The 16,675-nt window shown below is 36.7% G+C and overlaps 1 protein-coding gene across 2 annotated transcripts in view; it reads left to right on the plus strand.

Moving 5' to 3' along the window:
- Positions 1-16,440, plus strand: part of TTC8 (tetratricopeptide repeat domain 8) — a 38,249-nt gene extending 21,809 nt beyond the window's left edge. Inside the window, exons 8-15 of one of the 2 annotated variants that reach the window (XM_021540971.3) lie at positions 1,394-1,479; positions 3,470-3,557; positions 7,030-7,140; positions 9,721-9,860; positions 11,091-11,265; positions 12,276-12,398; positions 14,207-14,290; positions 15,877-16,440. In XM_021540971.3, the coding sequence (XP_021396646.3) occupies positions 1,394-1,479; positions 3,470-3,557; positions 7,030-7,140; positions 9,721-9,860; positions 11,091-11,265; positions 12,276-12,398; positions 14,207-14,290; positions 15,877-15,993 (924 nt within the window). In that variant the 3' untranslated portion in view covers positions 15,994-16,440. Of the gene's footprint in view, positions 1-1,372; positions 1,480-3,469; positions 3,558-7,029; positions 7,141-9,720; positions 9,861-11,090; positions 11,266-12,275; positions 12,399-14,206; positions 14,291-15,876 lie in introns of both variants that reach the window. The other variant, XM_085580640.1, reaches the window with a different exon arrangement.
- Positions 16,441-16,675: the final 235 nt, after the last annotated feature.

Consider the following 16,675-nt stretch of genomic DNA (forward strand, 5'->3'; position numbering starts at 1 on the left):
CCACCTATTTTGAAGAAACAATGAATTCAGAGTTGTAGGTTTACCTGATTTTTCTCTCTCCTGTCACAGAGGCTGGGAATGATGACAGCTATCTCTTTCTCTTAGGGACATCACTGATGCAACTACTTATCTTTAATTGCTACAGAAAACAAATCATTCTTTCATTCTCACAAAGCCAAAAGAGAGCAACTTGTCTAAATTGTCATAGCTCCACTGACTTTTCTTCATTATGTCAGATCTAAACCCATTGACTTCTTGCAGACTCATTTTGCAAGCAGAAAGAACAGGAATCCAGTGTAGGCGTAGATGTCACTAAATTGGGCTCTTACAGCATTTCAATATTCAGATTAATTTTTCCTGGAATTATTAGTTTCTCTGCTACTGAGTGACTGGTGCACAGAACTTTTACATATTGCTCCTAATAGGTAACTTGTTCCTGATTTCTATGGTCTGCAAAATGTTTACCAAAAAAAGTAGACAAGAAAGGTTGGTTCTTTGTTATAAAAACACTCTGCTAAAGCTTTTTACTCTACTTCTGATGATATCCTGAAAATAGAACAAACATAACATGGCTTTGATGTTCTGAGATAAAATGAAATAAAAAAAAAAAAAGAAAAAAAAAAGGAACACAACTGTTTCTATGGTAGGTTCTGGTACAGAAAAGACATATATTTGTTTTAACAGAGGTGTTGAAATTATAACTAAAACATGAAAGGCCGTAGGTTCTGGCTGTGGTGGCTGATCAGAGAACATTGATTAATTTATCTGCTTTTCCAGTATACCAGACAAAAGAAATTTTAGACCTTCACCATCTTCAACAGATATCTGTTTCTTAGACAATTTCTCTGTTTTTCATGTAATAAAATACTTGCTTACATTGTAGGCTTTTTGAAGGAAGAAATATTTCTTATTGTACACACTTGAGAGTTTCCAGAAGTGATGGCAACCTGATATTAGCAATGAGATTAAAATTTCTACAGTATTTCAAACTCACTGAACTTATTTTATTTTCTTCTTTTTTTTTCTTTACTTTACTTTCTTTACTTGGTTTTAACAACTTCTACTGGAAAAGGATGAGAAACTTGGAAAAAGTGTTTGTGCTTAAACAAATAGTCAGTGTATTCTGAAGTGGCACTGCAGGAGTCTGATCAAATTAATGTTCTATTTTCTCTTTGCTTTAGAAGAAACTGTTTGGATTGCTTATTTTCACAGGGACAAATAATCCTTTCAGCTATTTTATGCACTGAAATGTAAAAGTAATAAGCAAAAATTAGTGCCTTCACCTCAAGTTAACTGGACTTTTGCACAACAAAACATTTTCTCTTTACGAAAGTATTTACTGTGTTTTCTTTGTGTAAACATTAATTTTAAGATGATGGGTTTATTTTGGAAGGCTCTAGATTTGGCAGCCCTTGCCACTGAGTATGCACAGTTCAAGGACTGGTGGTGGAAAGTCCAAATTGGAAAATGCTACTATAGGTAAGCCATTGTTCATTTCTTCTGTGGTGAGTGTGAGTGCAGGACCTGCTGATTGGGTTGGGCAATGCAGAACACTGAGAAATAGCTCAGAAAGTGTTTTGTTGGAGAGTGCTGTGCTTACAATTAAATGTACAAGGAGACCAGTGCTTGAGATAAAGGCTAAAGGCATCCATAGTGAGTAACTGAATTAGTTGCAATTTTGCCTTTGGATTGCCTAATGGATTTTAAAGTAGTTATTTGAAAAGTCAGTCAATAAATGCAAAGAACTATTGTTAAAACAGACCACATAAAATAAATATTACATTATTAGTTTGAGAAATAATCTGTCAATGAGGGCTTCAGATTGGTGAAATAATACAGAATAAAATATTCATGTTAGACACTTTCTGCCAGAATTACATTGTCCAAGAAGTACCAGTTAAAAATATGCTGAGACCTAAGGCTGGCACCCCATACACAAGCATCAGATCAGAGTTGGATAATGAGAAACATTAGCAATTCTTGAAAAAACTACCTACCCTTTCCTTCTTCCTGGCTCAACTCCACTCCCTGTTTTCTCTACCTCCTCCCTTCCCAGCAACACAGGGGGACAGGGAATGGAGGTTGCAGCAGTTTGTCTCTGCTGCTCCTTCCTTGTCAGGGGAAAGACTCCTCACACTCTTCCCTTGCTCCAGCATGAGTCCTCCCCAAAGTCACAAGTCCTGCTGGTTGATCTTCTCCAGTGTGGGCTCATCTCTCCAGGAGGCCACAGGTCTTGCCAGGAGTATGTTCCAGCATGGGCATCCCACAGGGTCACAGCCCCCTTTGGACATCCACCTGCTCCAGCATGGGTTCCTTCACAGGCTGCAGGTGGATCTCTGCATCCTGTTAGTCCTCCATGGACTGCAGGGCAGGGACACAGCTGCTTCACCATGATCTTCACCAAGGGGTGCAGAAGAGCTTCTGGAGCACCTCCTCCTGCTGTTTCTGCACTGACCTTGGTGTCTGCAAAGCTCTTCTCACAAATTCTTACTCCTCTCTCTGCCTGCTATTATACTGTTTTTTCCTTCTTCTTAAATGCATTATCCCTGCATGTTAACATTATTCCTATGCTGATTATGGAGGCAGTACCACTATCATGGGTGGGCTCAGTCTTGACCAGCCATGATTCCATCTTGGAGCCCTCTGGCATTGGCTCTGTCACACATCAGAGACATGTCAGCTTCTTATGGAAGTCATTAATTATTTTCAGGATTTTTATTAATAGTGTTATAGAGACTAATGCATCCAGGCAGGTACATGGACTTCCAGGAACCCAAAATACTTTATGTCCCCATTGGCTGTGCTTCTGCATTTTAGCTGTCTTGTTCTGTTTGTGTTTTGCATTTCTTCACCAAGTATGTGCTCTGTGGCTGAAGGAAGCAAAAGGCAATTTGCATATGAGAAAGTGTACCATTTTCTGTTGTTAAAATTGCACCAGTCCTCTTAATTTGTCGTTAGGTAGCTTTTATAGATTAGTGCAAAACATTTGACTGTAATTATGCAAAATAATGCCTTTGAGATTAAATAGACTTCTATGATGTTCATTCGCAGTAGAGCTCATGTGTGATTTTTGCCATGGGTGAGAAAATTCTGGTCTGAAACAGTTTGGGTAGAGTTGAGACATTAATTGCTCATTTTTTACTGTCTGTTTAAAGAATAGGAGGAATTCCTATGAATATGAGTACATCATTATTCACCATTCGGCTGTTCCAGAAGGCTGCATGTATAAGAGGGGGCCAAATTTCATGGATGTGTCTTTTTTGAATGTTTGTTTTGTTATCTTTAAATAATAACATGTTTTTTGTTAATGTGCACACAAATATGTGGTCATAAAGTGTGCTTTCAGGCAGTTTATGTTTGGTTTAGTTTGGACTGTTTATTTAATAAGCTTATTAAAAATAAACAAACAAACAAACAAACAACAACCCAGTAAACAAGTACCTTTAATATGTATCTGTTGTCTCTTTAGGTTGGGATTATATCGTGAAGCTGAAAAACAATTTAAATCGGCCCTTAAACAGCAGGACATGGTTGATACAATCTTGTACTTGGCAAAAGTAAGTCACAGATACATAGTTGTGTTTAGAAGTGTGTGGTCTCCATGCCTGAGGCAATACATGCTAACAGTTGCAATGGAAGTCAATAGTTTACAAAATTATTTTAGAGCTTCCAGATTTCACAAACAAGATTTTAAAGAATGTTCTATGTTACTGGATTCTTTGTTCTAAATTCCAGTGAGGATTATGTAGCTAAAAAATTATTGGAGTTCCAGTATGAAGAACAATGTGGCTATATATGGTCTCCTAGGAAACAAATACAATAAATCTGTAAACAAAGAGCAAAGCTCAAGAATCCTAGTTTCACAAGCAAAATCAAAACAAAGTGAGCTTAAAGGAAGCAATCAGAGACCTTGAAACGGGGAATGTTCTGTCAAAATAAAGGCATTAAAAGCTTCATAAGAACAAATGGCACAGATGAGTCTCAGAACTACTTGTTTATCAAGATACACATTTGATTATAAATGTTTTCTAAGACATTCAAAAAAGCATGGCCTGTGAGAAACTAAAATTGCATTTTTCTTCATTGTGTCCTAGGAGATGAAACCAGTTGTTTTTTATCAGTTCCCCTTAAGCTGGCTGTCACAGGCCTGTCCAAAAGTCATCATTGCTAGTAGAAAACTCAGATATTCATATGTGTTTTACATTTCCTGAGCAATTTAAGTTTTGTATTTAAATGATCATCATTGCTGTCTAGAGACATGTCTTCAGTACTGTGTTTGAAATTCACTGAAGCTTATTAATTTTCCTGTCTCTATCACAAGTTGTTCTACAAAATACATAGGATCACAAAATAGTTTGGGTTGGAAGGGATGCCACAGATCACCCAGTTCCAATCCCTACCCTCCCATGGATAAGGATGTCTTCCACTAGACCAGGTTGCTCAGAGCCCCATCCAGCCTGGCCTTGAACACTATCAGGGATGGGGCATCCGTAGTTTCTTTAGGCAACCTGTTCCAATGCCTCACCACCCCCATAGTGAAAAATGTCTTCTTACTATGTAATATAAACATACCATCTTTCAGGTCAAAGCCATTCGCCCTTGTCCTGTCACTACATGTCCCTGTAAAAAGTCCCTCTTCAGCTTTCTTGTAGGGTCCTGTCAAGTACTGGATGGCTGCAATTAGGTGACCCCACATCCTTCTGTTCTCCAGGTGACTCAACTCTCTCAGCTTTCCTCCCAGGAGAGGTGTTTCATCCCTCCAGTCATCTTGTTTGCCCTTCCCTGGACTCGCTCCATGAACTACACAGAATTATTTAATTGGCAGAGTAATTGGATTAACAAACAGTGATTCATTACAGGAGATTTGCATCCCCCTACATCAATACTAGGCAGGAGCTGCATTTGAACTTCCACCTCCCACTCTATAGACCAGCTTACTCCAGTATAAAACATTGCACAGCATAATTTAGTGACTGTCAGTGGACAGACAATAGCATAAGTTACAAAGATATGGCTCTATTTAACAGAACTGAAAAATTCAGGCTTGAGTTAAGCAGCCATTAAAAAATAATAAGATTGCATAAAGTTCTTTGGAAATATACTGATTCTACAACACTAGTTAGTTTTGTTTATATTCATTATTTCAACAGCTATCTGGGTTTTTAATAATATCTTCATGAAGTGATCTCTCCCTTGAAATGTAGTTTACAAAAATAAAAAAGTAGGAATCTTTAAAGCAGTATGGACCTGCTGTGAAGTTACAAAGTATTTCATGACCTAGAAGAGCTAGAAATGGGATATTTTTACAAGAGATAAGCGAGAGACCAAAAATAGAATGGAGCTATTCTGCTTTTAGTGTATAAACCGTAATTACTATAGTTGTAGTACTTTTAAAGAGCAGGTCTTCAAAAAGCAACTGTGAGTAGATGGAAATGGCCCCACTTTTAAAAAAATTTATTTTGCCACTTATCTAGAGAGCAGCTCTACTGTCTATGGAGATGTTGGATAGTGTGGTTATCACACTGGATATGGGAATTACGTAATAGAGTACTGTGGCTGTGTGGTCTTAGCATCTGTAGTGAATGCATCTTTGGTGTCAGCCTCTAGATAAAGCAATAGAGCAGATTTAAGTCATTAATGCTCAGAAAACATACTTCGTAAACAAAGATAAAAATATAAAAAGGGGGCAGATCTAGGGGAGTTTCACACTGTCCATTTTTTAAATTGGATGCATCATTCACGGTTAATGATGTAATTAATGCAGTTCTAATCTACTAAGTACCATGCCCTCCAAAACCCTAACTCTTTTATAGATTTTCACAAGAAGACATTAGTCTTTTAGCTTAATACAGGAAATGTGAGTGACATTGGGAGAACGAGTGTAAAAAATGTCTGTATTTTAACATTTTGCCAATGACCAACTTGGAATGACTATTCCTTTCTTGGAAGACACATTTGTTAGCTCTTTCACAATTAAGAATGTCATTGAGTGTTGTAGGAAAGCATTCTTTGCAAATGTCTACAGCAGTATATATCTATGGGATTACGAAAAAAACCAATGTATACTTGTAATTGTTGGTAGTTAAAAGTCCGTGAAGTTTAAGGGCAAAAGCAGAAATTGGAGGTTTCTCAGGTGTTCAGCTAAGACTGATATTTGTTTTACATTTCATCACAAAAAGGTTGTATCAGGATAGCAGTCACAGGTTCCTTCTCTTCTTTAGTAGTATCAAATATTAGCACTGATTAATATACTATTTTTTCAACAAAATCGTTTTCCACTTAGTGGGAGATAGATAAATCATTCTAGCCATCTAATTTCCCAAAGCATGTGTACAGGCTTTTTCCCTTTGCTGTAGCTGTGTTTACCATACCCCATGGCAGGAGGGCCTTTGAGTTGTACTCTCATTCAGCTGCTGAGGTGTTGGTCCCTATCAATACTGGATATATTTGGTGTCAGTTCTCACACAACTATTCTCCACATTGCACATTTTCATAATCAACACAGAAGTCAAACTCATGGAGGCAAAACTGCCCTCTTTCCATAGGATTTTATTGTTTGTGACTGGGGGGGTTGGTTGGGCAGTAAGGAAGCTTGAAAGTGTCACTGCTCTGTGCAGTGCAGTCTTTTGATATTACAGCACTATCAAGCTGAAGATCCAGTTCTTTCAAGCCCAAACACAAGTTTTTGAAAATACATTAAACAGGAAAATATTCAAGGTGATACCTTCACCTCAGTGTCAAAACTATATTATATATGATAGTAACTAACATAAAACTAGTAATATTCAAATTAATAATGTATAGATTGTATGAGGTAAATTTAATTATCTTAAATAGCCTATTTTATCTTCATTACACAGATTTCTTCACTCCATTATTTTCCCAGTATTATTCATCGTCTCAGCTAATGGTTTCCTGCACAAATGGAGGTGTCAGGTGTCATCCCTTTTATTTATGTCCCTTGTTAAACAGCAGAACACGTATAAAAGTCAGACATTTGACATCTTTATACACTTTTTATTTGCTTAGGTGTATTTGCGCTTGGATCAGCCTGTAACAGCTTTGAACCTTTTCAAGCAAGGGTTAGAGCGATTTCCTGGAGAAGTGACTCTTCTTTGTGGAATTGCCAGAATCTACGAGGTATGCACCCACTATGCAATCCTTATAGGGGCCAAATGTAGCTGCTTGAGCAAGAAAAAAGAGTCAGTAGTTGAATATAACTGTAAGGTCATCAAAAACCAACTGTGCTGATTTTCAGTGTCACTAATGCAAAACAGGTAACTTTCCACACAGGTAACAGGGTAACGTCAGGGGAGCCCTGCAGGCTTATTTGTTTCAATGATTAATCACACTACTGAGATCCCATTTGCCCTTGGCATACAGAAGCAAGTTCCATGTTAAGTCAAGTTGCCCAGATATTCTCCTTGCTAGTTTATATGTATTTCATCATACTAAAACTGCTCTAGTCACCAACCAGCAAAATTAAACAGCAACATAGTTTGTGTTGTTTTTATTAGCACTATGTGTTGCCATTATCCTCTTAATGCTCTGAGGACAGTTAGAATGTGAATGTTTCTTAGTTAGGAAGTAAATGTTGTATTAAGTAGGATTAGTTATAAAGTAGTTTCACTTTAGCATGGTAATCGTGTATTTTATATTTTAAAATTGTGTATTTTCATGTCAAACAGTGGATTTCAGATTGTTTTTGCACTGAAAAGTGGTAAAGTGCTATTCCAGATCAAATGTTAAAAACAAAGTAATGATTTTTTTTTTTGTGTGTGTGTCTATATTCCTGCTTGGCATTCTATCCTGTTCTCATTCTCATCTAACCCTGAGCTTTAATCCATTTTCATATTAAATCCTTTTGTCCTTCAGCAAGAAAAAACCAGCTGCATAATTTCTGGAGGCTTTTCTTTCTGAATTGTTGAGTAGTTTTTAATATAGATGTTATTTTGCAGAACCATACATAACATTGCATAACCCTTTAAGGAATTATTAAAGAGCAGCATATTTTTGATAGGATCTAGTTTTGCACTGACACTTGAGTGAAGGATTATAGCTTCATTAGCAAAGATTTGCACTGCAGCATAGGACTGCTTTCATTATATAGACTCAGAAGTGGAATATGTGTATCAGACATCTTAATCAGAGCTTTTCTTCTCAGTCACTGACTTTTGACAGTACAAAGAGTTGTAGAGCATTTTTGGTTTAAAAAAACAATGCATAATTTTTAAAGGGACAAAGGGACTGCTTTATTACTATTTCCTTGAATCACAATAAATCCTTTTTTTTTTTTTTTGTTGCTAAATACACTGCTGAGGTTATATAAAGGCTTATTCTTTAGTTACATTGGGAGCACATTGTATCTACAGCACACAGGTAGAAATTATTCCTATATAAACATAGAAGCAAGTTTGATCTTTTGATTTTTCTTTCTTGTATAGGATAAGATTCTCAGGGCCTTGTACCCCTCAGAAACAGTGCACTAGCATTTGCAGCAGTGAGTTTACCCTAATTCATCTTCCATGTAGCACCCTTCCAAGCATGTATTTATATACAATACAGTTCTCTTAACTGTCATATCCTAGGTAGTACAAGTTTCGATAAATTCATGATTCCTGTTTTCAAAGACACATAATAGATTTTCATATGCAATTATATTCTCATTTGTGTCCAGAGGGATTAATGACTTGATTTAAAAAACACTGAAAATAGTTGAGCCATTATCTGGAGAAGTCAGTCTGTTCTGTGTTACTGTGCTAGAGACTGCACAGTTCTGAGTATCACAAGACTTTGTGCAGGAAGCAGCAGATGTCTCTTGCATGTGGTGCTGCTCCAGCATGGGTCCCCCAGGTCACAAGGGTCACAGGTCCTGTCAGTGAACCTCATCCAGTGTGGGCTCTTGTCCTCATGGGACCACAGCTCCTGCCAGGAGTCTGCTCCAGAATGGGTTTGCCACAGGGTCACAGCCCAGAGCAGGGTGACCTGCTCCAGCATGGAGCTTCTCCACAGGCTCCAGGTGGATCTCTGCTCCCCTGCTGACCTCCATAGGATTCAGGGGCACAGCTGCTCACCATGGTCTTCACCACAGGCTTCAGGGGAATCTTGGCTCCAGTGCCTGGAGCACCTCCTGCCCCTCCTTCTGCACTGACCTTGGTGTCTGCAGAGTTGTTCCTTTCACATATTCTCACTCCTCTCTTCCTGGTCACAATTACATCTGTGCAATAACTTCTTTTAACCTTTTAAACATATTATATGTTACCACAGAGATTGAACTACCTTCTCTGGTGAGCTCAGCCTTGAGGTCAGCAGTGGGTCCATTATAGAGCTGGCTGGCATTGGCTCTGGTGGATGTGGAGGAAGTTCTAGAAGTTTCTCACAGAAACCACCTCTGTAGTCCCCCTTCAACTTCCAAACTCAATACAACAGGCTGTCTCTTTTTCTGAAAAATAAAAACCAAATAAATTTATTTTTGTAGCTGTGGCATAGAGTTAATTTCAGGTAAAGTTATAACTCATGGATATGTGTGTTTCTTGTGAAGATGCTAGACAGTGGTGTTGAATGGTACAGAGAACTTTAAGAATATGTAAAATTAATCTCAGTTAGGTACTCTACAGGGCATAGATAAAGCACTCAGTAGATTAACATTTTAATGAGTTCCACATTAAAAATAGGTGATAAACAGTAGAAGTAATTGGATCTTTTTGTCCAATTGTATAGGAAATGAACAATATCTCCTCAGCTGCAGAGTACTATAAAGATGTTTTGAAACAAGACAATACTCATGTGGAAGCCATTGCATGCATTGGCAGTAACCATTTCTATTCAGACCAACCTGAGATAGCTCTGCGGTTTTACAGGTATCTGTGCTTATGGAGATGGAGGGAGGGGGAACAGAATATGTGAGAAAGTAATATAAAGAATTGATCTTTGTAATGCAGGAAAAAAATGAATTAGGAGATTGGCATAGGAATATGAATGAGCATTTGGATAAATATTGCCATAAAATCAGCGTAACAACTTCTGTATCTTTTTATACAGTGATAAGTACATCACTACAAACTTGTAATCATTAGATGAGGAGTATGTAGAAGTATCAACACAGATTGTCATTCAGCCAATATACAAGGAAAGTTCTTTCACAGAATGAGGCAGTTTGCAAACAGTGGATCTTACCCTCAACTTCAATTGCATACAGAAGGCACAAGGACTTCCTCTCTAGCCCTTACTCCACCAGGGACCAGGTGTTGTGACCACAAAGTCCCTGACTTGGAATGTGGGCTGGGCTTCCTGTGTGTTTTACTGAAAGCAGTGAAAAGATAGTGTTAAACACTGCTGCTTGATTTTTATTTCAATACAGTCAGAGTACAAAGGAGCCTGACATTCCCTCGCTAAGAGCAGATTAAGTCAACAAGAGAACTATCATCACATTTCTGTTGAACTTGAGCTCTTTTATGCTTTAGGTTCAGAAACTCACATTCATGCTGCAGATAGCAGCCCTCTTTTTTCCTGGCCCTGATAGCATTTCTGTTTATTCCTATAAATATGAATAAACAGAATTTTTATAATACATCTCAATTTTAAAAGGCACATTGAACAATATCAATATGAATCAAAATCTGAGTTATGTTTGATGTGTAAGATTAATATGGATTCACATCTAAATATACTATTACTGCAGTACTATTACTGAGCAGTACTGAAGGATGGGAATCAAGCAAAAAATTGAAGTCTTAAGAGTTATATAAAGTAACTGCAGCAAACTACAGCTTGATTATGTCGAGGGATTAGAAACAGAGAAAGTCTGCTACATCTCTGTCTTACAGTAAAGTCAGATCATGTGACCCAGTCAAGAAGACAGAAGTTACTAATTTACACAGACTTTTGCACAGTTGTGATTCTAATAAAAAATACCTTGCACTGTCCTTCGTTAAAGTAATAAGTGAAGGACTGTTAGAACCAAAACACTTGATTTTTATACCCTCTCAGAATAGGGAGAAAGAAGAAGAGAACTTTTTCTTTTAGAGTAGAACTCCTACTTGAAATAAATTTTAAAAAATAAATAAAACAAATGTTTTCTTTCAATCTAGACGGCTCCTGCAGATGGGTGTTTATAACTGCCAGCTCTTTAACAATCTGGGCCTCTGTTGCTTCTATGCCCAGCAATATGATATGACCCTATCTTCATTTGAACGGGCACTGTTTTTGGCTGAAAATGAGGAGGAGACAGCAGATGTGTGGTACAACTTGGGACACGTGGCTGTGGTATGAAAAATATTAACCATCTTTTTGAATAAGTCAAATTTACAAAAAATGTCAAAAAATAACTAGGAAGGAGTAATTTCCCTTCTTGAAAATATGAATCCTGATAGTGTACAGGATAAAGTCCAGTACAGATGGAATGTCTATTTGCGCTATTTGTGGAAGAAGCAGCAAGAGAAAAAACTCTTTACAGAATGTGGCTTTCTCCTGCTAAAAGATGCTCACTCCCCACTGTCTTTAACCTTCCCATCTTTCTAAAAAAATTGCAACACATACCAGCCCTTGAAGTCTTACAGTTTTGCCCATTTTTTCAGATGTTTTTCAATAAGTTGTGTTGGATTTCTCTTTAGCTACATGCCCAGAATAAGTTTGCTGAATAAAGTTTTTGACATGAGTTTTCTAACATGAGTTGTCTTCAATTGCTGATAATAAATTGATTCAAGACCACAACTGTTTGTCTTGTACTGCAGCTAGGATAAACACAGTAATTTATACTGCCTTAAAGATTGAAATTTGAACTGAGGTGCTTTCACTTTTCAGCATTTGTCACTTTTGATGTTTAACCTGATGCAGTGTCAGTGTCAGTCTTAACACTAGAGTAGTAGTAGTCAGCTGCTCCGTATGAGAAGTGACTCCTCCTTAACTTAAATATGTGTAGACAGAGAAGCAAGATGACTTCCTCTCTGGAGACATCTCAGTTTTCCTTACCCTGCTCAGACAGTAGCAAATAGCATAATCTTTAGAAATCACTTTAATCATCCAAAGGTTAAATTAGATGAAGTGAATATCACTTGAAGCATGGAAGTTTGTGCTGGAGATAAATGATTCTATCTATAGAAAGAATAAGGAAAAAAGGAGAGGATCTGGGAAGCACATATGTTTCTGATAAGCATGTTTTTATTGTAATTTTCATTCCATTGTAGTACTTATGGGTGAAAAGATACTCCAAAAACCAAAACAGATGCATGTTGTTTCCAATCTTTTCACAAATGAAAACACAGTGTTTCTTTTAGGGCATAGGAGACCTGAATCTGGCTTACCAGTGTTTCAAGCTGACATTAGTCAACAATAATGACTATGCAGAAGCTTACAACAACCTGGCTGTGCTGGAAATGCGAAAAGGTCACATTGAACAGGTCAGTGCTGAATCTCAGCCTAAGGAGAATCCTTCATTTAGGCATTTTGTATTTAACGAGCACGTCATCTCTCTGAGGTGGAGGCATCATATGAATGTCTAACTTACTGTTACAGGCAGAAAATATGGATGACTATTATACATGTTTCAGTGTAAGCTTTGTATTGTCATGCCATCTCCCAATAAACTGCTTATTCTTTGGCATATCCAAATGAGTCATCAAAGACAAGCAAGGTTTCAATAACTTTTCAGTTGTTGAGATTTTTTTTTTAAATTGATAACCAAAGCAAACCCCATGACTTTGAAGTGTTCACTTAAAAGACAACTTTGACTGTATATTCAGTTTATAAATGTAGATAACATACTTTTGTTGGGTGGCAGAAAAGAGCAATCAGATTATCTTTTGAAAATTGGGGCTTTTTTAGCAAGGCAGTTGCATTAAAATTTTGTCAGAAAGCAATAGGGTCTTGATAAATTTTGCATCAATAAGCTTGGTGGTTCATCTTACCTAATGTGAGTATACTAAGTGTATTGTGCTTAGATGTATAACTGACATGCATGGTGGAATAAATGTAACCATTTTTATACACATGCAGGGAAAATGAATATTTGTTTTTTTGGACAATTTTGGACAGAACTACTGTGGGCTTGTTTTAAACCTCATGAGAGCGATCTAATTTGATGGATTCATGTATACAGCATAGAGCTAAAACAAATTAAAAGTACTTTTTTAAAGAGCAGATTCTCTTAGACAGAAGGTAACTTTATTCAGATAACCTAGCAATTACCATGGAAACACTGAAATGAACCTAGAACTGGATGTTTCCAGTGACAGATAAACTTTGAGTTTAGTTTCAGTTTCATAATCAGTTACTTTTTAGGCATTTATTTCCCTAGCGGAGTATACCCTCAATTGTGGAAGTTGTGATTGCTCATAACTATCACTGCAGTGCCTTTCCCTTAGACTAGCTTGCTGCCTACTTTAGTTTTTATCTTAAATTTTTCAGTTTTCTTCTTGTATCACATGTATAATTAAACATTTGGATCATTTTGGCAATTAAAATATGCACAGAAGAATAAAAACAGGGATGATATTTTACTTATCTTGGATTTTATTTCACAATGTTCTTTCATAAGTACTGTTGCATGTACTCAGATTTTTCAGATGAAGGAAGTATTAGTAAGTTCCTAGCTCAGTCTAGCCACAGTTTATAGTTACTTTTGTTTTTAAACATTTTGGAATTTCCCCCATTAAGTTCTGCATTGTTTTTAGTAAAATCTTTCACAAGTAGACCTTAATTCTTCATTGGATTTACAACATGAAGCTATACACTCTGATACTTAGTTTTACCTTTTTATGCCTTTATTTTTCTAGTGAGAAAAACACCCCTAATTTTATTTAAATGTCTGAATGTGAAAGCTATAATTTACAGATAAAATTTATGGTTTCAGGAATGCCTAAGACAGAGCTGTCAGAGACAACAGAATAAATACAGTGGGGTGTTTTTTAGATACTTTGGGTTTTATTTAATTTACTTTATGTATTGTCCTCAGGGTTTAAAATTGAATTGCTTAATTTAGTATGTCCCAATAATTTTTTTCCTGATTCAACCAAAACCTTTATTCATTTCAATGTTATTTGACTCTCTTATGCTTATACTATTGATTTAACCTTTTTGAAAATGGCTTTGTTAGTAATGTCTTAGTAAACATAGGATGATTTCTTTTAAGGATTATGAATATTGCACTAGATTCTTGTTACTCTCCCTCCCAGATGTCACTATATTACTTTATCATTTCTCTGTATAGGCAAGAGCTTTGCTGCAGACTGCTGCATCTTTAGCACCTCACATGTATGAGCCCCATTTCAATGTTGCCATACTCTCAGAGAAGGTAATGCATCGTTCTGTTCTTGTAATCTAAAATTTGAGCCTTGGTTATCCAGGTGGGTTTTTATTGTTATTACTAAGAATTTGAGATAGATACGTCAAAAGAATATGGAGTACATTCAACTCAAGGAAAACGTTAAATTATGTTTTCATTTTAATACCTAGAAGTGTGTCAAAGTAGCCACTCCAGTGTTTGCTTTTGAGAAAAAATGAAGCCAACTGGCTATGAAGTTGCTTTATAATTGTCCAAATGCCTGGAAGATGAACAATTCCATCTACAGTCTTTACAGTCATAAGCTTTTTCAGAATAATAATAACCTTTACTGATAGTATCTTACTGATCTCAAAAGGAAAATCTGTTACTCAGCTTTACAACCTCTGATTTTTTTGTATTAATCTATTTCATCCAGAGTGTCTAAGACACTGTATTAACAGTGTACAGCATGCCTGTTAATAAGAGAAACTTGTAAAATTTTTTTATTGTTTCTTCACGAGAAAAAATTTGCTCCTTTGCTTGTGTCTACACCTTCATGATTCTGTTATGATTCTGTGTTGTGTGGGGAGCTCCACTCCTACAGATGCTGAAGTACACATATTAAGAAGAGAATAAACCATTAATTTATAAGTGTATCCTCTCCATTGTGAAACACAAGAGGGTGTTTAATAATTTCATTTTTTACTTACTCTCTGGGGAGTAAATCCTAGTCTGCAAATGTCTTGTTACGTAGATTTTGCACAGGGCTGTCTTATGGGAGAAGACAGCCAGCCACATCAGCCAGGTATTGGTGCAGTGGGGTAATGCAGTCCTTAAATTCAGTGTAAGACCATGGTTTGCAAAACATGACTTTTCTGGTTGGGGCCTTGGCTTTTTATCCTTCAGAGAATTCTTGGCACACTGAAGCTCTGTGTTGAGTGATGCACAGGCAAAAAAGACCTCCTGGCTGTCTATAGCTCCTCCTTTTCCATTCAGAAGTAATCACTCTTACTAGATGTGTTCCCAAATATTTGAGTTCTTTTTTACTGGACCCACTTTCTGAGATGCTTTTCTTTTAATCCTTCCCAAAAATGATGGCTTTTTAGGAAAGAAATTGAAGTTCTTTAAGTAGGGAACAATTTCTTCTAAAAGCAACAGAGGAGCACCATTAGTTCTCCAACACTGTTGTGCATCTCTGTGAGGAAGCAGGAAATCACAGCTAGGTTTTTTTGCACAGTCCTGATGAGTTGTGTTTTGCTTGTTTATACAATAGCACTTCTATGGAGTTTAAAAGCAAAACCTTTTTTTTTTATTTCTCCATACTTCAAGCACTGGGCATGGTGTGTACCTTGACCATTCTCCAAGAAGTTGGGTGAAATGGAGTATGTTAAGTTGATGTCTTAAAGCATCCATTAAAATGACATTTCTGTCTTTCTCATCCCTTGATGTGTGATATAATCCTGCCTCCAAATGTCTTTACACTGACTGTTCACTCTCTGGACCAGCAGTGCTTAAAATTTGCAAGCGTCAGAAATGTACTGCACAGAATATAAAGAATACATGATGCAAACACTGCAGTGCTTGGATTTTCAAAATTAGTTTGTGTGTTTTTACAGGTTGGAGATCTTCAGAGAAGTTACACAGCGGCTCAGAAGTCTGAAGAAGCATTTCCAGGCCATGTTGATACACAGCAGCTCATCAAACAGTTAAAGGAACACTTTGCTATGCTCTGATGAGCAAATTTTTTATTACATAAGAACCTAGCCTGAGCAAATGTCCCATACACATTTTGAGAACACCAGCTCAAAGTAGATGAACTATACTTTATGCATTCCTGTGGCAAAGCTTGTGTTACTTTGAGTAGCAAGAAAAGATTGAGTTTCAATTTCTTACAATGTTAAATGAAAACACTTATTCAAATGCAGCTAGAAAACTTTGCAAATATGTACACAAGAGATTACAGAAAATAATTTTTTTGTGACTTTTATGCAGAAAAAAAATTGGTTTTAAACATTCCTGTGTGACAATCTGTGAATAAACAGAGTAAAAATGCTTCCTAACTTTCTTACTGAATGTTAGGTTTTAAAATGAAAATACTTATAAAGAATTTTAAATACACATGTAAAGCAAAATATTCCTTGTACTGTATGAGTTAAATAAATTCCATTTGTATGGTCTCATTTGTGTATGTAAGTTAAATTACATCCTTATTGCCATGAAAATCTGGGTTGATAGTCTTAACATTTTGAGAGACTCCACAGAACTGGTAGAAAATTGCATAAATGCCTGTGTTCCTCTCTGCCCAGGAGGGAGTTTATTCTGGATCTCAGTGAGGGAGAAGGGCATTTAGAAACTTGCAGAATTAAGAGCTAATAGTTGTGAACAAGGCATTGATGGGGTGATTACATGCGCTAC

This window comes from Lonchura striata, chromosome 5 (assembly GCF_050655825.1).
Source record: "Lonchura striata isolate lonStrDom1 chromosome 5, ASM5065582v1, whole genome shotgun sequence".
Classification (NCBI taxonomy): domain Eukaryota; kingdom Metazoa; phylum Chordata; class Aves; order Passeriformes; family Estrildidae; genus Lonchura; species Lonchura striata.